The 10,448-nt window shown below is 38.8% G+C and overlaps 1 protein-coding gene across 7 annotated transcripts in view; it reads right to left on the bottom strand.

The window, feature by feature from the left end:
• Window positions 1-2,409: 2,409 nt before the first annotated feature.
• LOC128909555 (kinesin light chain 1) overlaps window positions 2,410-10,448 on the bottom strand; it is a 74,682-nt gene continuing 66,643 nt past the window's right edge. For 5 of the 7 annotated variants that reach the window (XM_054201368.1, XM_054201369.1, XM_054201373.1 and 2 more), the window contains 2 exons: window positions 8,295-8,361; window positions 2,410-6,892 (listed from right to left, as the gene is read on the bottom strand). In XM_054201368.1, coding sequence (XP_054057343.1) covers window positions 6,827-6,892; window positions 8,295-8,361 — 133 coding nt within the window. In that variant the 3' untranslated portion in view covers window positions 2,410-6,826. The remainder of the gene's footprint in view (window positions 6,893-8,294; window positions 8,362-10,448) is intronic. The other 2 variants (XM_054201370.1, XM_054201371.1) reach the window with 1 other exon arrangement.

The following is a 10,448-nucleotide window of genomic DNA, read 5'->3' as shown; positions in this document are numbered from 1 at the left end:
ATGAAGTTTCTCAGGCACATTTTCCAAAGGCCCCAGGCCTTATTTGGCTATGTTACGTGACTGCTTTTAGCAGGGCATGGTACTTACTTGCATTGCCTATTTGTTAAGCTTTCAGATTTCCCCCTTTTTCGCCTCTTCCTCAGGTTGCCCAAACAAGAAGTCTTATGTTTTTCTGCATAGTTACATTGCTCAATTCTTTCTTCTGGCAAACGAGAGCATTTGTTCTCCGTAGTCTAAACAATAAAATCTCTTCCCTAAATACAAGTTGAGAGGAACGACGATCAGTGGTAAGAGGCAAGTCCAGACACCTTCCATGTTCTTTGGGTTCACTGTATTAGTGAAAGAGCCTTCTCTGCCTTTCCCCTCGCCCCTGCTAACACTCTCTAAGGACACAGCAGCCACCCTCTCTCGTGGAAGCACGCAGGTGGGTAGCAGAAAGGCACAGCTTTGTCTAGCTCTGCGCTGGGTCAGCTGGAGCTCTCTGGCAGAATTCTCTGAGGACAACTGAGCATGATGCAAGGAAAAGAGACCCAGGAAGACAGGGACCGCGTGACTGCCGTAGGGAAGTTCTTGAGAACAGGCCCAGTCAGGCCTTGGAGCTGAAGGAGGGGAACTCTACGCAAGCAGAAAGGAGGATGAGTTGGTTTCAGTGCCTTCCGAGATCCATTCAGTCATCTAAGGGGACCTTGTGCAAATAGCGTAACAAATTGCCTCTAAGTCTTTTCTAAAATGTCTTTATTTCTCTGTATTTGAAAATGACCTTTTTTTTTTTTAATAAAACGCAAGGATGAAGCTTAGAAGTCTTTGTGTACTCTAAGGAAAAAGGGAGCTTGCTGTAGCTCAGGGGCACGGCTACCTCAGTCTTCAAATCCTTAAGGTCCATGCCTCCTCCTTTACAATTTTAATTAAGATAAACAACTGCAGGACAGGCAACACTCAAGTTATTCTCTTCCATTGCTGGCCTGTGTATCTGGGACAGGAACTTTAGCCAATCTATTGCTCATCCTACTGTACTGATTTGATTTAAAAATAAAAAAGCCACAGATGGATGTAGCCGATTAATGGGACTCGGTCAATCCCTACCCTGACATTCATTTACAATTCTCATTAAAGCCCAGGCTCCGGTCCCAGGAGGTTGCCTCACTGTGAGCTGCGTTCAGAACACGCAGGTACACATCTCAAGGCTGTGTCTTGTAGTTATTTTGATAGCTTTTTTGCAACCTGACTGCTTGCAGGACTGAGACAGACGTTAAAGAGTTCTAGTTTACTTGACGAAAAGCACTTTACCAGCAAATTCAAATAACATCTTACCTGAGTGTCACTGCCCATGTTGGTTGTTACTTACCTCCCCAGCCGGAGGCTAAAACCTGAGGCAGGGTATGTTACGGGCCCTTTCCTAGTGCATCCTCACACACAAACGCTCAACCTCTACAGTGCAACTGATCCCCCCCAGCCTACAGTCAACAGTCAGCCACTCGCAGCAGCTGAATCCTTATCTGCCGTTTCCACCCCTTCTTTAGTTACTTACAGCCACAGGCAGAAATCTGGAACGTTGTTCATCTGACGGTAGTAGAGCCTTGGGGGTGCAAACCCTCACGAAGACTGAGCAAAGCACCTGCCCTTTTTGAAGCCTTGTGTCAGAAGTGTTGAAACATGCTTAAGTTTCAATAAATGCAATTGAAGAACCTTCCCTTTATACAGTTTTATTCATCTTTGGATTTGACAGCTGAGATTTGTTTCTATACAGGAAAACGTTGAAGTAAATTTTACAAAGATTTACATTCTAGAATGTATTAAGTATATCATCTTTATCCAGTAAGACCACAGTTAAATATTTTTCTACGCTTCGCAAAAAAAAGGTTAAATGACACTTACGAAACTTTTAAACAGTTTCAGATTAATCTCCAGATCTGTGATGTATTTGAAGAGGCCTTTTTCAGCAGAAAGCTCACAGGGGGTTCTGGAAACATTGCTTTGGAAAAGCAGAACCAAATTAATTTGTGCTTGGTAAAGATAAGGAATTTACACAAATGATCTGTGAACAAAACATGTAGTAAAACACTCTAAACAATCTCATTACGAGTTTCTTGATAAAATCACAGTGACTTACTGCTATTTGCTACAAGTAACATTTGTGGAAGTTTATTTTCAACAAAGTTTTATGGGGTAAGACAAACAGGTGACCTCTGAGCAGGATTTCATCCATAGCTGTGACAAGCAGGAACTACACACGGAGATCAAAACACAGCATTTTAAAGCCAATCCTCAAAGATTTATTTTTTTTTTTTTAAAAATCAAACATGAAATCCACATATGAGGGCAGGGCAAGGGGGGGGAAGTTCTCCTCAAAAAGGATACATTGACATTACAAATAGTTTTCTGGTTTTGCTGTTGTTGGGTTTTGGTTGGTTTTGTTTTTTTTTTTAAACCAGGCCCTAGAAAACAGAAGATACCATTTCTGACTGCATGGAACTCGTCTGACTTCATTATACTGTAACCTACCACTGCTACTGTCTCATGCTTCTACTACATAATTTAAAACTGAAGACGCAATAACTTCCCATGCTTGAACTGGGACTCGAGTATAAATATAGGGAGCCTAAGGACTGACCTGCTTTGAAAAATGACTTCACTATGCTCGTTCCATGCTGTATGCAATTTTTAGTGTCTCTCTCAACTGCATGTGCCAGCACAACCGTCAGAGCAGCTGGATGCTGCTTCTGACGGAGCTGGAGCATTAAATGAACTTCCAACCACAGTTCTCCAAATACTTCCTATTTAAAAGCAGCTGTAACTAAAGAACAGTTTTGCAACTTCACAATGAACATAAGCATCTTCACAACAGCGCGGATCTTTTGACCTCTGTCAGAAGGTGGCACTCTGTTTTGCTGCTTGCTTTGTTCTTCTGGGCTTTTTTTTTTTTTTCTTTTTAAACTACTGCCCTTGACTATTCAGCGTACTGAGACTACTGCCAATGGTTTGGGAGGGAATAATCAAATGTAGATGTTCAAGATTCCCCTCAATGCTAAAGTACTGGAAAAAAACCCAACAAACCAATGTTTATACCAATACTTCTATAAGTCTGTGACAATGTAAAGTTGCTACAAGGAAATTGTAAACTTCACAGCATCACGTCTTTTAACATTTATTCTCTCAGTACAGGCTAACATTACCAAAAAATGCAATTCTCTTAGCAGCTTTCAGACAAAATACATGACCTGCATAATAAAATCTAAAGTAACTTGAACTCATCAAGTATTGTAAACACACTTTGAACGAAGCACTGCACGCCCCTTTTACTATATATTTACAACAGAACCACACCATTTTCAAAATTACTGGATTCAAATGGTACAATTTAAGCACAAATACTTCTCAAGTTTAAAACCATTTTAATTTACTACCATTCAGGAGGGCATGGGATGTGTTGTTTGTTTTAAGAAAAGGTACAACTGTAGATAATGTGTCCAATTGTTTTTGCATTGTTTCCATCGCTGCAGTACTGCAAGCACAAACATCACAGCAATAGATCAGTTATTCCTCTAAAAGAGGAGCAAATTATGAAACAGTTGCGTTTTACAATAAGAAGATCTAAACTCAAGAACAAATATTGCCAATATTCCTAAAGACTAGTGCAAAACCAGAGAAGACAGAAGGGCAACAGGGATCTTTCAGTAACAATTCAACCTACGATTCATCCTATGTGCGACCCGTGCTGGCTCTGTACCCCAGAAGTAGCCACTGTTTGTAGGAGAGTCCAGAGGAACTGGCCTAATCTGGAGCCCTTATTAGGTTGTTAAAGAAGTTCAACCTTACAGTTCTGGGCAAGGACAAACATGCTAAATTAAAACCCAAATAGCACTACCGAGGCTGCGGTTTTCCTAACAAGATGTCTGGCAATTCTGAAGGTCTCTTCTAGTTTTCTGTTCCATCAGAGCTGTTGATTTAGTTCAGTGCTGAAGATATCCAAGAATTATACACTTGGGTATTTTGGTTTTATACTTTATGCAGACTGTTAGCTACAACCGAAACAGAGGAAATTCAGAAAGAAAACCTTTCATAAGAGCCAACTGAGAAGGACACCTGAAATTTAAATGTATACAAACCGTGTCCTGACAGTAATTAATTCATGATGCAATAAGAAGCCTGACCGTAAACTGCAAACAGCTCATTGGCTCATAACCGTAAGGACCTGTCTATCATTTATGGATTAGAGGAGTCGTGAAGTTTGTTTCTTCTCTGAAAAAAAAAATAATTAACCTTTTAAATGTAAGAATTGTTTAATAAGCAGCTCAACGATTTAGTCTTCCAGCATGCTTTAAAATACTATATAAAGGCTTAAAACATGTAAAAGCACAGTACTAGTAACGCCACCAACAGTACAATCCTAAACGAGAAAGTTCCCTCGCGATCACCATACCATGATCTTGCATTTTAAAACTTAATGTACACTGTGATTTGACATGGTTAAATATTTTATTGCTATTTACAGAAGGTTTGTTTTTTTTTTTTTTAAGAGGCAGCAAAAGTAATTTTCCTTCAAAGTTGAAAGATGAATGTAGAAAACACATACTTCAATTTCTGTTAAATAATTCCTTATTACCAAAATCAGTTCTGTGTCTAAATAGTTTTGTGGGTGGTTTTTGGAAGTCAGACTTCTATAACGGCCTCCGAGTGAAACACTGAGCCCTGCAGAGCCGTGTGTCACCCGGCCCATTGAGCCACTCCTGCAGCAGTGGCATCGTGCTGGCGTGAAACAGGTTGACTGTGAGGGGTGTTTGCAGCAGGAGTTTCTCACGGGCACGGCCAGAGGGATGGCTGACACCATCGCAGGCTGTTTGGTGACACACCGGCTGTGGCAGGGCTCTCCTGCCGTCCTCCCCCCGTCTGGACATCAGTACCCACCCAGCTCAGCAACCTGATGTGCAGTTCTTTGTGCAAAGCGAGCTCAGGCTGGCTTTGTGCAGAGAACCGAATTCACCAATGGGTGCACACAGCACATTTTGCTTTAGGGAAAAAAAAAAAGTATATATATTATGTATATTTTTATATAAAAAGCTCTTAATAAAAAGATTAAAACTCAAGAGTCTACATTATATAAGTACATATTGTTAAGACAACTGAGCAACAACTTGTTCTTGCTCGAGTTCATTAATGAATTGCACTACTTACTGTGTGCTAGAACTCCTACATATTAGCAGCATTGTATCCCACCGTTTCTAAACCGTCCTTACAGCAGGTACACCATACGCAGCTTCCTTTAAAGAGATGCTAACACGGTACCTCCTGGTAAACATAGTCAAGTGCATTACACACACAGCTTCTCGCATCAGGTATTGTAGCACAACCTAAAACCAGATGCAAAGCCAGTCAAATACTTCTACCAAGTACTAATTCTAATGACTCTTCACAGCCTGTTCCAATACTAAAACTTGCTTACATCCCTATGTTTTACCTCCTTCAGTCGGTGCTAACCTTGAATGAATATTCCAGCTTTTCCCAAAGTTAATTTCGTTCGGCATTTTCAGCTCACAACTATGACCACAGATACATTTGTATACACACGTTGTTTTTTTTTACTTTCTTATCCAACTTCACATGAATTTTTACAAAACATGAACAAAATTACAAGCTTTACAGAAAAGCAAAAGGAAAATACTAGTGTCTATAAAATACTTAAAACATACATACTTAGTTCCAGCAGCAGTCCTGTATACAGACAGCATACGTATTAACCGTAAGTAGATTTAACAGGGACGTGTGGGCAAACACGTTGCTTGCCACTTATGGCCATCAAGTGCTTCCGCTGGGGCCCTTCAGATGCGAGTGGTCCTTTGCACAGCAGCTCCTCTGCAGCAGAACAGCCCAGCGCGCAGTTGCCTGCTTCTGCTGTCAGCAGCTATGCCGGAGAAAGGCAGGATTTGGGATCAGCGTCAGGAAAGGCTGGAGCACTTTCAGCAAACAGAGAATGGGATTGTGAACTCCAGTGGACAAGCAAGAAAGTCAACCTGAGGCTTGATGTTTCCCTAAGAGCAACAACAGCTGCTGCTCTGGGACAGCTGCAGTCCAAAACTTCAGTATTCGTCGACCATACAAGGTAACGGTCAAAACATTTTCCATTCCTCCTGATCAATGTGAACCATCCTATCTCCATCCATTATTGTGCCCTAAGACTTCTATCAACAAGTATCAAAGTTATGGCCACGGGTACCGCTACTCACGCTATCGTTATGTAACGTAACCCCAACCATCTCGTCTGTAACATTTAATAGCTCGATCTAGTGGTTAAGTAGGCCGTGTCCAAGTGCTGTTTTGCCAGCTAAGGTTTCTAACATGACAATAATCCGTGGTGCAAAGGAAAGCCCCACCGATACAGTATGCTCAATTTGAATTTATACAGTAATGCACATGAATTTATCCTTTTCTCATTCCAGCACTGTATATATTTACTGCTACACGTTTAATTTTGCCAGCATTTTCAAACATCTTTGCATTTTGGTATGCTTTAAATATGTTTGTATTTTTACACTTTTTTGGCTGCTGTAATATTCAGATCTATTAAAGAAATCAACGTAAGTAGCATGAATGGGAGCAGTGCAATGAGCAATATATATCTATATAGTTTTCCTTTAGAAGAAAATACCCACTAATGCTGTGTTTAAAATCGTTCCTATTTAGAAAAGTAAAACCAGCAGTCTATTGGAAAAAAACCCCAATAAAATCTAAACTAGGTGTTCCTACACATAATGATGAGGAACCAAAGCTTTGAAGGTCTCAGTGCTTCTTTATTCACCAAGGAATATTAGCTAGCTTCTGTCCAAGAATCTCAATGCGCCAAATCAGTATGACTGACACTCAGAGCTCTTGAGTCTGTCAGACAATTATTTCGTTCCTGTGTGAAGGGGAGAACAAACAAACAAATAAATTAAGCAGATGTCCAGACAGTTCAAGCAAATAAACAACATTACTAGTTGTAACAAACAGGAACAAACAAATACAAGGAACTATGGAGAACCAGCCTTGTTCATGCTGGACAGGGAGACACTCTTCTGTATTCAAATAAACACCTTTTTCCCCAACTTTCAACTCGCAAAACTGAAAAGATCTACTGATGTCTGTATGCAGCCTTTACAATCCTCACCCAAATCTCAGCAGAAATGCAAGAGCCCACCTATGGGAACTGCCAAGAGTGTCTGTAGTGGGAGAACTAGAAAAGCTCACAAGAAGTGAGAACTAATTTTAATATGGCAGTGTACGCACAAACACCAAATTACTCTTCTGCAAGTCACATCAATTATATACTAAGGATCCAGTTTAGAGGCGCCCAGGGCATGACGTTTGCCTGGGTGCTGTTGCTGCAAGGAATTATGCTTTACCCTGTGTTGTTTGTTTTTTTTTTTTTTTTTGCTGAAGTTCACCGTAAGCAAAATTTTGCATACATTTCACACCACAGAAAACTCTGCAGTGTGTTCATTAGAGATAATACAGTTAAGACACCTTTATGCCACTCAACAGTGAGATGAGAGCCATACAGTTTGGGCTTTCTTACTATGGCAGGACAAATAGTGACCAAGATCCTCACGTGGAGTTTTGTTAGTACAGAAGCAATTTTACCTTCCTAAAATTAGTTGCAGTTACTGTGTTAGTAAAATGCACAACAGTGTTTAGAATGCAGAACATTGCTAGCTTACTTGACAATATAAGAAACAGTGACTTATTAGGTAAAAACAGGAAACGGAAAGCAGTGATCGGGCACACCATATACAGTTACGCAAAATAAGGTTTTATATTAGCAGAAGCATAACACGGATGAGACAACCTTTTAAAGACTGCTCCTGTACAACCTCAGAAACAACTGAAGTCGCATTTAAGGGAATGATGTACAACAATTAAGGTGACTGAGCCCTTTGCAATAAAGGGGCTGAAGTAAAAAGTACTTAGTAACTGGGCTTTAAAAGTTCTTGTTTGTTTGTTTTTAATTAGTGTTTATAAGAACGTAAGAATCTACAAGTTTCATATCCACTGTAACAGTCAGAAGGTCCAATGCCAGAGACTGCATGAGATCGTAAAAGCCAATGCTCTTTACTGGCTGGACTTAAGCACTTGCTTAAAATTAAGCATAATTCACAGAAGTGTTACAGAACGATGCCTTAAGCATATACTTTAAACACCTTACTGAAGAAGGATCTTACCAAACACTAGGGGTTTGTTGTTTTATTATTTATGATACTCTTTTTGTCCCAAACCCTACTAGATGATATCTATTTTTGTAAGAGTATTGTAGGGCTTCTTACTTGAAAATGATCTTCAGTAGCCTTGCCACCCATGTTAAGAACATTCAGAGAACTGGCACGCTTCATGCTGCAACCAGGACAGTGAACATGCAAGGATAAACCAATCAGAATAGCTGAAAACTAACAGCTCTACAAACACAAGTATAACAACGAGCAATGCACAGTTAAGGGAGTTTGAACAATGCCCCAAAACTGATCTGAGGGATACCCTTTAAGATAACTACATAGAATATGTTTATATTCGGTTCCAAATTACATATAAACCCCCCAAAATTACAAGCTCCTCAGAGCTTAAACATTTCAGGCAACTGATTTAATTTCAACGCAAAATAAAATCTCAATTTTTAAAGCATATCAAATTAATACACTGACTTAGCATTGATTTTTAATTACTAATTCTCAGTTTCCATTTTATGCAGCTTCTTACAAAAACATCAAACATTCAGACAGTTTAGGAAAAAAATGTGAAACATGAGTAAGTTTGTCACGTAGGCAGCATTTAACTTGAAAAAGCTACAACAACCATTAGTTTAGTACTTTCTGCCTCATTTAGGTAACTCTTCAGAATAAATTTCAATAAACATTTTAAAATCTTTTATTTTAAACATTGCAAAGTTAGGGAAACCAAGATGGTTGCTGCTATTAACTCTGGTTGTGCTTTTGGCTTTACAACGCCCTGAGCACTGGTAACAACAACCACCTTTGAATATTGTATTGAAAGCAACAAATGAGGAAAAAAAAAAAAAAATCAATCACCTACAGAGGAGCTACTGACAGCCAAAATACCACTGCATTAAATGTAATATCTACTGCTGTTTGAGATGAGGATTAATAATTTACCTACATTTCTCAAACATATACAAAATTTAACAAAAAATATTTTACAGTGTGGGGAATGAAATTCAAGATTAGCCTTAAGATTTCTATCATCATGGCGACTACAACAGGAATGTCTGGTGTCCTTTATCCCAAAGTGTCTGTACATTACTCGAAATGTACTATGTTTGCTTTGATTTTTTCCCTGCTCTTCAACTATTTCAATACTACTAAATGAGGGCTTTGAATACATCTTTAATGAACTATTCACAAGACAATGAGGCCTTAATCCTGCAGTGCTCCCTACAGCTTTACAGACAACTGGCCAATCCAAAGTTTCCAATGCCTTCCAAGAACATGGAAAGGTTTATCCATACAGATCACATTAGATGTTAAACCAGTTTTTCTTTCTACTGAAGCAAGACTACTAACAGTCAAAGTCAAGCACGAGTTTTAAATGCTTTCATAAAGCAAAGGCTTAGCAGAATAAAGAGCCAAAACACTAACAAACACAGGCAACAGCTGCCACGGGCTTACTGGGTTTTCTTAGCATTAAATCGGAACGTTTCGAAATCTAGAACGCATACAATTTAAAATATTTGACATGAGTGTTAGCAACAACAAAGCAAGGACTCATGCACGGTATACACCTCTCCTTTATTCAAGGAAACATGTACAACAGAGGTTATATACGGAAGCCAAAGTAAGTTAATCTGTAAAACACAAACAAAACATTACATAAAACTCTTCAAAAGAGCATAAAGGTTTATGGAAAACATTCCAGGGAAATAGAATATCCACCAGTAAAAATTTACACACATATTTTTAGGTTCTTGTTGAAGTGCCAATTAAAAAAAAAAAAAAAAAGAGGAATTTTTAATCACACATGAGATACTTGTTTGTATGTGGGTTGATTTTTTGGTTGTTTTGTTTGAAATCAGCGTACTTAAGAACTTTATTCTAGCAAGTGCACTTTTAATTCCCTCCATGTTAGAAACAGGATTGCACAAATAGCATGCGGTTGTTTTTCTGATGCATAAGTAATAGCAATTATGAAAGAGGTGGGCTTTTTTACTTTTAAATTACAAATCTTAACTGTTCTGCTGTATGATCAAAACTTTTAAAGTGAAAAAAATCAAACCTAACACTAATTAGGCAAAGTTAAATTATTACAGAACTGAATTCTGAAATATGATAAAGAAAGAACGAACTGATACCATGCTTCAGGTATTGCGTATTTCAAAGAACAGTTCTTAAGAGACTTGTTCTTTGTCAAAAAGGCTTTTGCATTATTTCAAAGAAACAATTTCCCTGATGAGTTTTCCACTTTATTCTTCT

Source organism: Rissa tridactyla, chromosome 4, assembly GCF_028500815.1.
Source record: "Rissa tridactyla isolate bRisTri1 chromosome 4, bRisTri1.patW.cur.20221130, whole genome shotgun sequence".
Lineage (NCBI taxonomy): Eukaryota > Metazoa > Chordata > Aves > Charadriiformes > Laridae > Rissa > Rissa tridactyla.
The sequence above is the reverse complement of the archived record's forward strand: the minus strand, read 5'-3'. Positions and strand labels throughout refer to the sequence as shown.